Source organism: Barbus barbus (genome assembly GCF_936440315.1).
Source record: "Barbus barbus genome assembly, chromosome: 3".
In the NCBI taxonomy this organism is placed as follows: domain Eukaryota; kingdom Metazoa; phylum Chordata; class Actinopteri; order Cypriniformes; family Cyprinidae; genus Barbus; species Barbus barbus.
Window position 1 is genome coordinate 28,814,046 of NC_136731.1, and position 12,986 is coordinate 28,827,031.

At 44.2% G+C, this 12,986-nt stretch overlaps 1 protein-coding gene across 1 annotated transcript; it reads right to left on the reverse strand.

Moving 5' to 3' along the window:
• Nucleotides 1-6,783: 6,783 nt before the first annotated feature.
• On the reverse strand, nucleotides 6,784-11,018 carry LOC306858655 (uncharacterized protein; the record flags this gene model as incomplete). The annotated part of the gene is made up of 4 exons (XM_079399279.1): nucleotides 6,784-7,005; nucleotides 7,234-8,226; nucleotides 10,677-10,832; nucleotides 10,938-11,018. 4 exons carry the CDS (start codon nucleotides 11,016-11,018, stop codon nucleotides 6,784-6,786), a joined length of 1,452 nt encoding a protein of 483 aa, XP_079255405.1.
• Between the last annotated feature and the right edge of the window lie 1,968 nt (nucleotides 11,019-12,986).

Genomic DNA, 12,986 nt, shown 5'->3' on the forward strand with positions numbered 1-12,986 from the left:
TGCGTTTCGACGCAGCTCGAAGTTCCTGGAAGGGAACGTCTCAGGTTACGTATGTAACCATGGTTCCCTGAAGGGAACGAGACGCTGCGTCGCGTTGCCACACTTCCGGCATCCCTGCCAGCGCTTGCTTCATGACTTGAAGCTGAAGCCGGCTCCGCCGCACGTGCTTATATGCTTCCTGGTCGTGACGTCACCCCGCCCGTGACACCTCGCCCTTGTTTGACTGATTACACATCATATTCAGAGCCTGGTCACGCTGAAGGCGTTCCCATATGCGCTTCGACGCAGCGTCTCGTTCCCTTCAGGGAACCATGGTTACATACGTAACCTGAGACGATTTTGCCTATCTTGTTTGTGAACAATGACACAAGGACGCCAGGCATGCGAAAGGATTTTACAGGGCCAGTATAGCCTGTGATGTTGAAGAGGTTCTTTGGCCTGTCCCAGACCAAAGACGGGATACTGGGGCAGAATAATTATTTTTGTTGTTTGCTGTATTGTACTGTACTCTACAATACATTCAATTGAGGAATAAAACATTTGGGGAGTACCACAAGCAATACTTATCACCGTTTTTTGTAGTATTGTTTTGAATTTATCTCATCAGTGTGTTGTAGTGTGTGTTTTTGACTGTTTGTGTGTCATGTCTGAGAGCAAAGTTTGGTTTTTCAGCAAGACTGAGTTGTTTTGAGTGGATAGATTCATTTTGACCTGAATATAGGAAGTTTGGGGAATTGAGTTAGAAGTTATGGATTCGTGTTTACTGTTTTGAGAATGCGAGGCATAGTTTCAAGAAATGTTTAAGCAATCGAGAAAAACTGTAAATAAGAGTTTTCCTTCAAACTAATTTGCTGCTTTGTAGTTGTTGCATTTATGTATTGGGTCGGTTTAAGGGATCTAGTATATGGTCATGCAGAATAAGGCATTAATATGTGCCTAATAAGTACTAAATCATCCAGTATGCTAGTAATATGCATACTAATGAGCTAATAGTAAATACTCAGAAACAAAAAAAATATTTCAGAGTAGTAAGTGTACCAGACTTTCTGTTGTCAAAGGACTGGCTATGTGACACTATACAACAGCTAAAAGAGTGAAATCTTAATAGCTTGTGATATTGCAGTCTGTTCCTCGAAATTAACATTTGATGACTATCTGGTCAATAAAAGTTTGTTCTGTAAATGCTGAAGGTGACAAGAGAGATTAGTGTCAGTCCCTGGTGTTTCCATTAGCTGTGTCTGTGGTCTGACTGACAAATTGTGAATGCCCACACTGTCAGGGGAAACAAATGTAGTGGCCATGGAAGGACATTAATCAAAACAACTTGAGGTTTTTCCCCCTTATTACTCGTTTAAATGGACTCTATGGCCTCAGTAGACATGTGAATATCTCTAAAGCATCCATACTGTGAGATATCATCAATTCAGCTTCCTGGCACACTCAGAGTTCATTCAGCGGGGCTAATGTTAGCAACCTGGGCTTTGGCCCAACATCAAACCTGGTACCACGGTATACTGTCAGACATTTGATGTTAATTGCTCACTGTCCGTTAATCTCCTCTACTGCTCAGAAAAGAGAGTTTAGCCTTAGCAGAACAAAACATGCTTTTGTTTTTAAAGCATAAGATGAACGTAAGTGTTGATGTTGAGGTAAAATGAGGATAATGTGTCTTACTTTTATGTCTAATCATGTTATTTTGCTTATCCTACCATAAATTTGGCAGGTTGTGGCAGTTGTGCCCATTTAGATTAATTAAATTAGTCGAGCTGTCAAAGGTGTCACTGCTCAGCGGACCTCATTTGCACAGGGGGCAGCCACAACAAAAAAACCCATTCAACAATCTGAATATTGCTTGAATTTTTTTTACACTCATGACAAGACAAGACGTATCAACTGCATATCTGTTCATTTAAATAATGCAGTTTTGAACAGACATCTGGATGAATAGGAAGCCAGTAGGCCAAGTGTTTGTTGCAAGCATGTTAATGCAATGTGTTTTTTTAATTTGGATGGTGCAGGAAGTCTGCCATCACAACTGAACGTAACAGTTGACCTTTCAAGCTGCCAACTCTTACAAGTGCTTGGCTTCTTGAGTTCAAACAGTGGATGGCTGTGATAACCATAAGGAGATAAATGAAAGGTGCTGCAAGCAATTTTATAATACCAAGCATAAAATATCCATACTACATGATATCACTAGAATAGATGTTTTGAGAAATCGTACCTGTCTCTGTGACAGCTTTAGGTTCTGTAAACAGTAAAAATAAAATTAGGTAAGTGGCTTTTAGCCAAAACAGGAAGATAGCCAATTAGTAACTAAATAACTACTAAGTAACTAAATAAACAACATTGTCGTTACAACAACTTTTAGTCACATTTTATTTTAAGGTCCAATTCTCGCTATTAAAAAATCATTAACTATGACTTTTGCCTCAGTAAACTGCTTATTAATAGATAAAAAGTTAGTTGTTAAGTTTAGGTACTGGGTAGGATTAGGGATGTAGAATATGTGCTTTATAAGTTATAATAAACAGCCAATATGTTAATAAAAGACATACTAATAAGCAGTTAATAGTGAGAACTGGTCCCTCTACTAAACAGTCTGCCATGTGCACAAAATAAAAATAAAAAATAACAATTTTATTGAGTATTAAGGTGGGGTAAGAGATTTCTGGAAGCCAATGTGGATAATCACCAAAACAAACATGCTCCTACCCCAAAAGGGTCTTGCCCATATTTTGATAGCTCCGCCCTACACATACCTAATCTACACCACCCAGGCAATGATTAGTTCTGTGAAACAAAGCAAAACCAATATTACACCGTGGCTACACCGGACGTGAGCGTTGTGAGAAAATACTATATATTAGTCATTATAATCAGTGATGCTGTCTACACTGGATGCTGCGCGGCACAACAAATCTCTGACAGAAAACTGCTGCCACGTTCTATTTATGACGCGCTGACACAAATTTTCAACGGTCGCTTTATCGCCTCCAGTGTAGGCAGACTTTAGCTGTTGCGGCGCGTCCGGTGTAGATGCGGTGTTACTCACCTATAGAGGAGAACCAAAGTAACCTCAATGTCCGATCACAGGCCTTCTGCTCCTTGAGTTCTCTCCAGCACTGGAAAGCTGATCCAGTATTTACACGCATCCTACTTTTTGCCTTGTCATTCCGCAGACATTTTCCTCTTTTGTTTTTATCCGCCATCTCTATCTTTCTGTCACTCAGCTCGACTGTTCACTGAACGCTCTCTCCTCCACATCATGAGTAGATGACATGCCCTTTACTGTAGATTGGCTAAAAGTTTGTTTTGGTACTTGGCCCCGATTCAGTTTTCTAAAGTGTTTTTAAAAAATTACATACCCCACCTTTAATAAGTTGAGTTAATAATGAGTAACTTACATTTCATACAAATACTGACAGCAATGACAATAGTTCCAAACTCATCCAAAGCAGAATTAAGAGCAAGATTTACTGATAACGTGCAAAGAACACAGACACAGCATCTCATTTCCATAATTACCAACACAATCTACCAAGCGCAATGCAAATTAGCATAAGAATATATTTGGATTCGGATAATGTGTTCTTCTGGCATTCCAAATAAATTAATATGTGTGGGGAAAAATCCTCTCCCTCTCCCACGCGCTTTCTGTTCTTTGTGGTGCCTCCTCCTAGCAACAACAAATGCAGCCATTTTAAGCTCAAAATTATGGTGGCCGAGAGAGCTCAACGCGCTGCAACTTCAGAAAACACATGCAAATAGAAAAAACACCAGCAAATCAAGAAAACATCTTCATCATTTTGACAGCACATGCGCTGCAAATGCTCACAACACATGCAAATTAAGAAATGCTGCAAATCCTCACAACACATGCAAATTAAGAAACGCTGCAAATGATCACAACACATGCAAATTAAGAAACGCTGCAAATCCTCAGAACACATGCAAATTAAGAAACTCTGCAAATCCTCACAACACATGCAAATTAAGAAACGCTGCAAATCCTCAGAACACATGCAAATTAAGAAACGCTGCAAATCCTCACAACACATGCAAATTAAGAAACGCTGCAAATGCTCACAACACATGCAAATTAAGAAACGCTGCAAATCCTCACAACACATGCAAATTAAGAAACGCTGCAAATCCTCAGAACACATGCAAATTAAGAAACGCTGCAAATGCTCACAACACATGCAAATTAAGAAACGCTGCAAATCCTCAGAACACATGCAAATTAAGAAACGCTGCAAATCCTCACAACACATGCAAATTAAGAAACGCTGCAAATCCTCACAAAAACGCGCTGCATGGACCACAATGGAAATGTTTCAAGGGGACCCAAAAAAAGTGATGGACCAGCTGGGATTTGATTATTGTGCAGTGGCTATTGGTTGAGTTGTTGGTGAACTGAAAGGTGAATGTTTTTTTGTTGTTGTTGTTTATTTTAACACCCTGATTGCATGATTTCTTTGTCTTTTGGATATTATTAGATTAATAATGACAAATTACACGATTAACGTTATTATATAAGATGGCTAACTTAATATCCTCAACTAAATATAAGTTCAAGGTTAATGAAAATAAATTTGCAATGCTTCATTAATTGTTAAAACCGGGTCAAAATAAAAATGTCAGTAAGAATAATATTTAAAAATTTATTCAGGCCCTTTTAGTAGGCTAATGAAAGAAAGGACATTTGCATGTGTTGTGAGGATTTGCAGCGTTTCTTAATTTGCATGTGTTCTGAGGATTTGCAGCATTGAGCTCTCTCGGCCACCGTACAAAATAGTTCAAGACATGCTTTTTTGTGCGTTAAATAATGGCACAAATACCAGTAATTTGATGAGCACAAACGTTAGTAAATCGTGTTGCATGATTCATTTTAATAAATTTCACGTCTGAAAGGGAAACTCCTACAAATGCATATTCAGTAAGGTCAGGAGCAAAAATAACAGTTTCCACGCCTTTTCAGCCCTAATTCTTCACTGTACATATTAAGTAAATCCTGACAGTACTATTTTAACTCAAAAAGGCCGTTTGCGCTGGTGCTAGCTGTTAGTAAATCTGGTCCTTAGTCTAAGAGTAACACAGCAGAGGAGTTTCGTTTCTGAATGAATCAACAATCAATGTTTTCGAACGAATCAGATGAGTGAATGATTCAATGACTCATTACTTATTTTACCATACTTCTATGGTTATGCATAATATTATGAATTAATGATTCATTTACTCACTCCTAAAGACAGTCACTTGTCGCCGTAACAACGCCCAATGAGTGACACAAAAGTGGAGTGGTATGAACCTTAAAAAAGTCCCTGTGTTGCTTTCTGTCTTCGCTACCCACAGTATGTACAATAGGTGTTTGTTTTTATCATTGCCATAACACTCCTTTGATAAAACTTCTGCAGTGAGCTGTCCTCCTGCTGTCTGAAGCAGAACACTGTTGTGGTTTGTTTGTTATGTATCAGCCATTAGAAGAGATGATGGCTCACTGCCCCATCCATGGAGGAAATGATGTTATGATTAGTATGTGATACTACAGTACAGTGATGCCCAGAGGGGCATAACGTCCTTCACAGGAGGCGTCAGGAGAACCCTTATGGTCTTATTAGATGGCTTCTGAAGAGCTTCTGCTGCCTCGTGATCAGGCAGAGCACATGCTGCTCAGACTGCAGTGCACCGCTACGTAGACACACAGGTTGAGATTGCTGTAAGGCATCTGAGCTCTTCTGATTTGCGAACAAGTCTGGCAATTTCATTTAAATTGGATGTTTTAAGACCAAGAGATCAAGAGATTATTACAATTCAGACGGTGCTGCCTGTCTGTGGCAAATTACCTGTGCATCTATATGCTGTGAGTGGCACAATTACAAATAATCATTGGTGAGTGCTCGTCATTGTTTACGGTCTGTACTGGAGATGTCAAAAAATAATAATAGTAATAAAATTAATCTAAAGTCTAAAGTAAAAAAAAAAAAAAAAAAAAAAAAAAAAAAGGCAGAGTACAATTTACTATTGAAGTGTGCAAATTGCCACAATGTGGCTAAACACTGAAAGTATAAAAAACTTCTTGGTTTTGACATATTAAAGGAATCGTTCACCCAAAAATTTAAAATGTGCTCATATAAGATGCAGATGACTTTGTTTCTTTGTCAGTACAGTTTTGAATAAATTAAGCATTACATCACTTGCTCACCAATGGATCTGTGAATAGGTGCTGTCAGAATGAGACCAAACAGCTAATAAAAAACATCACAATAATCCCCAAGTATAATCCACACAACTCTGGTCCATCAACTAATGTTTTGTGAAGTGAAAAGCTAAGTGTTTGTAAGAAACAAATCCATCATTCCTTATATTTATCTACATTGAGAAAAAAATTATAAATAATACAGTTTCTTAATAAAAACAATTATTATTGTTGTATGTTTTATAATAAAATACTATTTTATTTTTTTCTGTTTCAAAATGTCACATTTAATGCATTCTAATACTTGTTTCTTTGTAATTATTAGTGAAATTTACTAGCAGTTCCTGAGTGAAAATTGTTTCAAACCTTTTTTTTTTTTTTTTTTTCACTGAATGTAATTAACATCATACAGTCTGGTCCACTGAGACAGAAAATAAATAAATAAACGTAAACATTTAAAATGTCATGTTTGTTTTGTTTTACATGCTGTTTGGGTGTCACGGAACTGAGGCGGAAGCAAAGATGCAGGTGAAGTTATATTTAATAGTCAGATTACACAGCACAATACAGACAACAGTCTCTCAGATGATGTCGTGGCGCAGGGACCAGATGAACAGCGTGCAGGTGGAGAGTGTCGGTGATGAATCCAGTGCAGGTGAAGAGTGTCGGGGATGAATCCAGTGCAGGTGATGATCCGGGTGGGACGAAGACTTCTGACACACTTGAACACGAACAGGAAGACAAAGGTACACGAAGAAACACTGACTGGGGCACATCCAACACATCCAGGAACATTCAACGATCTGACAAGGGAGAGAAGATTTAGTGAGGCTTTATAGCTGAGTGAATTGGCAGCAGCTGGTGTGGGAATTGAGATCAGCTGGCGCGCTGATCACGGAGCGAGGGACACGCCCACTCGCACACAATACACAGACAATGATACACAAGACATGAAGGAGGCAGTAGATTAATATACCGTGACAGTACCCTCCCTCCTAGGAACGCCTCCTGGCGTCCCCAGACTCCCTTACCTGTCGATTGTAATCATCGATAAGGGAGTGATCCAGAATGTCTCTAGCAGGCACCCAACTTCTCTCCTCCGGACCGTAACCTTCCCAGTCCACCAAGTACTGGAATCCGCGTCCCCTCCGCCTAGAGTCCAGAATACGATCGACCGAATAAGCAGGTTCCCCTTCTACGAGTCGCGGCGGTGGGGGAACCGGGGCTGGCGGATTAATGCGGGAATAAAAAACGGGTTTAATTTTGGACACATGGAAGACGGGATGAATTCTCCTGTACACTGGAGGAAGATTGAGGCGAACTGCCACCGGACTAATGATTTTAGTGACAGCAAACGGGCCAATGAATTTGGGAGCAAGTTTATTAGAAACGGAGCGGAGAGGAATGTTCTTGGTAGAAAGCCACACTTTGGAACCGACGACATATACGGGAGGTCTAGACCGGTGGCGATCGGCCTTGGCCTTGGTGCGCGCTCCCACTTGGAGTAGAGTCTCGCGGGCTCTAGTCCAAGTGCGATGACACCTCTGGACAAAGGCGTGAGCGGAGGGGACCGCGACCTCGGATTCCAGACTAGGAAAAATTGGTGGCTGGTAACCTATACTACCTTCAAACGGAGATAGGCCCGTAGATGACACTGGCAACGAATTGTGGGCGTACTCCACCATTGACAGTTGTTGGCTCCATGAGGAAGGATTCTTGGAGACCAGACATCGCAACGTTCTCTCCAAATCCTGGTTGGCTCTCTCGGTTTGACCATTGCTCTGGGGATGAAACCCTGAGGACAGACTAACAGTAGCACCCAGCAATTTACAAAACTCTCGCCAAAATTTGGACACAAATTGGGGACCTCTGTCGGAAACCACGTCCGTCGGGAGGCCATGTAACCGAAAGACGTGGTCAACGACTGTTACCGCTGTCTCCTTGGCTGAGGGTAATTTGGGCAAGGGAATAAAGTGGGCCGCCTTCGAGAATCGGTCCACCACGGTCAAAACTACCGTGTTACCCTGAGAGGGTGGGAGGGCGGTGACAAAATCTAGAGCGATATGGGACCAGGGTCTCGAAGGGACCGGCAGCGGTTGAAGGAGCCCATCTGGGGGTCTATTGGAAGTCTTACCAGTGGCACAAACTGAGCAAGCCAAAACAAAACTGTGAACATCGCGAGCCATAAGTGGCCACCAAAATCGTTGCTTGACTAAAGATGTAGTGCGACTGACTCCTGGATGACAAGCCACACTGGAACAATGACCCCACTGAATAACGTCGGACCGTAATCCCTCTGGCACAAATAACCGGTTCGGTGGGCAACCGACCGGAGGCATTACCCCTTGCAAGGCTGTCTTGACCTTCGATTCGACCTCCCATGTGAGTGCGGAGATGATAAGGGTCTCCGGAAAAATACACTCGGGAGTAGACGGGCGATCGGAACGGTCAAAAATGCGTGATAAAGAATCGGGCTTGATGTTCTTGGAGCCCGGGCGGTACGAGAGAGTGAAGTCAAAACGTCCGAAAAAAAGTGCCCACCGAGCCTGCCTAGAGTTCAATCTTTTGGCAGTTTTAATGTATTCTAAATTCTTGTGATCGGTCCATCCGATGAAAGGTACCCCCGACCCTTCCAACCAGTGGCGCCATTCTTCCAATGCTAGCTTGACTGCCAACAACTCTCTGTTACCAATGTCATAATTACTCTCGGCAGGGGACAAACGGTGGGACAAAAACGCGCATGGATGCATTCTGTCGTCTGCCGGAGTGCGCTGGGATAGCACTGCACCTACCCCCACCTCTGACGCATCGACCTCCACCACGAACTGACGTGATGGATCAGGGGTAATTAAGATGGGGGCTGAAACAAAGCGGTCCTTCAGTTTGGCAAACGCAGCCTCAGCTGCGTTTGACCACCTGAACGTAGTTCTGGGGGAGGTCAAGGCGGTCAGAGGAGAGGCTAGTTGGCTGAAATTGCGAATAAACCGCCGGTAAAAATTGGCGAACCCCAGAAACCTCTGCAGGGCCTTGCGGGAGTCTGGGCTTGGCCAATCCACCACAGCCTTAACCTTGTCAGGGTCCATGCGCACTCCCTCAGACGACACAATGTACCCTAGGAAAGGAACCGACTGTGCATGAAAAGCGCATTTCTCCGCCTTGACAAAAAGCCCATTCTCTAACAGCCTCTGAAGCACTCGTCGAACGTGCTGCACATGCTCCTGGAGAGAAGAAGAAAAAATCAATATGTCATCCAGGTAAACATATATGAATTGATCGACCATATCTCGCAGCACGTCGTTGACGAGTGCCTGGAAGACTGCCGGGGAGTTGGACAGCCCGAAGGGCATGACCAAGTATTCAAAGTGCCCCCTGGGGGTGTTAAAAGCAGTCTTCCATTCGTCCCCCCTCCTGATGCGGACCAAATGATAAGCGTTACGTAAGTCCAATTTAGTGAAGATCGACGCTCCCTGCAACCTCTCGAAAGCTGAAGACATCAGCGGCAAAGGATAGGTATTCTTTACCGTGATGCTGTTCAACCCTCGGTAGTCAATGCAAGGTCGCAGTGATCCGTCCTTCTTCCCCACAAAAAAGAACCCCGCCCCCGCGGGAGAAGAGGAGGGCCGGATGAACCCCGCTGCTAGAGAATCAGAAATATATTTCTCCATAACCTCTCTCTCTGGAACAGAAAGTGAATATAATTTGCCCTTAGGCGGAGACGTACCTGGCAATAACTCTATGGCACAGTCATAGGGACGATGTGGAGGGAGAGAAGCAGCACGAGACTTACTGAACACCTCCTTCAGGTCTAGATACTCCGTGGGCACGTTAGACAAATCCCCTGCCTCCTCCTGCAAAGTGGAAACAGAAACAGACGGACAAGCAGACACAAGACAAGACTCATGACATTTAGTGCTCCATTCCGATACAGATTTCTGCTGCCAATCTATCCTGGGGTTGTGCTTGGTAAGCCAGGGGTGTCCTAAAACAATGGGTGCCAGGGGGGAGTCCAGAATGTAGAATGAGATGATTTCAGTGTGATTGCCAGATACAATGAGTGTGATGGGTCCAGTGGTGAAGGAAATGGTAGGCAAGGTTTGGCCATTGAGGGCGTGGACTGAGATGGTATGAGTGAGGGGTAGGAGGGGAACCTGAATCCGGAGAGCAAACTTGTGGTCCATAAAATTACCTTCTGCCCCAGAGTCCAATAGTGCTTGACCGTCGTGAGTGTGTGCTGTCCACCTTAGTCTTACCGGGAGGAGTGTAGATGTAAATGAGGTCTTTTCAGCGGAAATCCCACCCGACAGTAGCCTCAGATTCACTGCCGGGCTTGGCCTTTTACTGGGCAGTTGTATGCGAAATGTCCCGCCGTACCACAGTAAAGGCAAAGGCCCTGGGACCTCCGCCTCTCCTTCTCCTCCCGAGACAGCCGAGCTCGCCCGACCTGCATGGGCTCGGGATCGTAGACGGGGCTGACCACGTCCCTGTCACTGGCTCTGAGTGTCGGCGTCTCCTCCGGAAATCGAGTAGGAACCCTCCGCCGTTCAACTCGCGAGAGTCGGGAGTCCACCCGAAGAGCCAGTTCGATCAGCCCATTCAGGGTGGTGGGTAAATCCAGCATATAGATCTCCCTCTGGACGCGGTCAGCCAGCCCATGCAGGAACATATCCCACTGCGCCTCCTCGTTCCACTGACACTCTGCCGCCAAGGTCCGGAACTCGATGGAGTAATCCGCTACCGATCTCTCCCCTTGTCTCAGATCCGCGAGGATCCGGGCCGCCTCCTTTCCCGCGGCCGCGCGGTCAAAGACTCCTTTCATCTCGGCGGAGAGTGTCTGAAACGAGGTACAGCATGGATCCTGGTTCTCCCACACCGCCGTTCCCCATAGTGCTGCTCTCCCAGTCAGAAGGGTGAGCACGAACGCCACCCTGCTCTGTTCGTTGGCGTAGGTCCTAGGCTGCAGAGCAAAATGCATAGAACAATGCGTAAGAAATGCTCTGCAATAGTTCGGCTCACCACTATACCTTTCCGGAGCTGGTAGGCGGGGCTCTGGCTGGGAGACGCTCTCTGGTGGTATGAGGGGAGCTGGCGGTGTGGGTGGCGCAGCAGAGATTTGCAGATGTTCCATTTTCTGGGTGAGCTCGGACACCTGCGCCATAAGAGCATGAATCGCCAGCCCGGACTCCTTCATGCTCTTCTCCTGGGCATCCATCCGAGAGACGCTGGCTCTGAGGAAGTCCTCCAGAGGCGAGGATGATCCGCCTGCTGCTTCCATTCTCTGGTCAGATCGTTCTGTCACGGAACTGAGGCGGAAGCAAAGATGCAGGTGAAGTTATATTTAATAGTCAGATTACACAGCACAATACAGACAACAGTCTCTCAGATGATGTCGTGGCGCAGGGACCAGATGAACAGCGTGCAGGTGGAGAGTGTCGGTGATGAATCCAGTGCAGGTGAAGAGTGTCGGGGATGAATCCAGTGCAGGTGATGATCCGGGTGGGACGAAGACTTCTGACACACTTGAACACGAACAGGAAGACAAAGGTACACGAAGAAACACTGACTGGGGCACATCCAACACATCCAGGAACATTCAACGATCTGACAAGGGAGAGAAGATTTAGTGAGGCTTTATAGCTGAGTGAATTGGCAGCAGCTGGTGTGGGAATTGAGATCAGCTGGCGCGCTGATCACGGAGCGAGGGACACGCCCACTCGCACACAATACACAGACACAGACAATGATACACAAGACATGAAGGAGGCAGTAGATTAATATACCGTGACATTGGGGGCTTATACATCTGACAGAGTTAATCCCAGAATAACAGACTAGCATGGAAGAAAATCACTCAAATAACTGCACAGTGTCACGGTATGAATGGGAGGCGAAGGCTCAAATGCAAAAGATGGGTTTTTATTCTTATAATAACAGAAAATAAACTAATCAAACCACCCCGAAGGGGAAAACCAAAATCTCAATAAACATACACAGGGAAAATCCAGGGAGCAGGCAGGACAGGTTTCCAGGCAGACATCAGGGAAATATTGTGAGACGTACCAACACCGGACAACAAACACAGGGAACTTAAATGGGGGCAATCAGGTAAATGAGGAAACAGCCGGGCAGAATGGTGAGTGAGAGAAGAACATATAGTCTGTGACAATGGGGAACAGCTGAGGGTGTAATAATGAATAACAGGTGAGTGGAATCTGGAGAATTGAGTCCGGGAGGATGGGAGATTCCTCTTGGGGTGAGAGGGAGAACCGCAGGACCCGGACTCATGACACACAGCAGCAGTGTATATTTGAGGGGAAAATAGAAAGAAAGAGAGAAAAAAAACTTAGTGGTCCCCGAATGCTTTTGTAGAAAGGAAGATGAAAATGAGAAAATCTATTTTCTTCAAGCAGTCAGCAAGATTGCAAATTTCCTAAAAAAAATGTTTACATTAATTTATGCATTTAACTAGGTGTTCTGCCCCTTCAAAATAATGGCAAAAAAGGTGATGTTATTATTACTATTTATATAACAGGTTTATTATTATAACAGGTTTGTAGTTGGTTTAATTATGTCTGCTCATTGAAAATGAACTGTGTTCTAGCACCCTGGGTAGCTTTTTCCAGACTTTCCAGAGTTTTTCTCACTTCTGCTGTTGTCTGTTTGTCTGCCCATGAGAGAGCCTTGCTAGAAGACAGGAGTGAAGGGGGAGGAGGAATGTTAAAGAGCTCAGGTGAATCCAGTGAAATTCAATCAAATAATGCCACTCGTTGTGTGGTTCTTTTTTCCA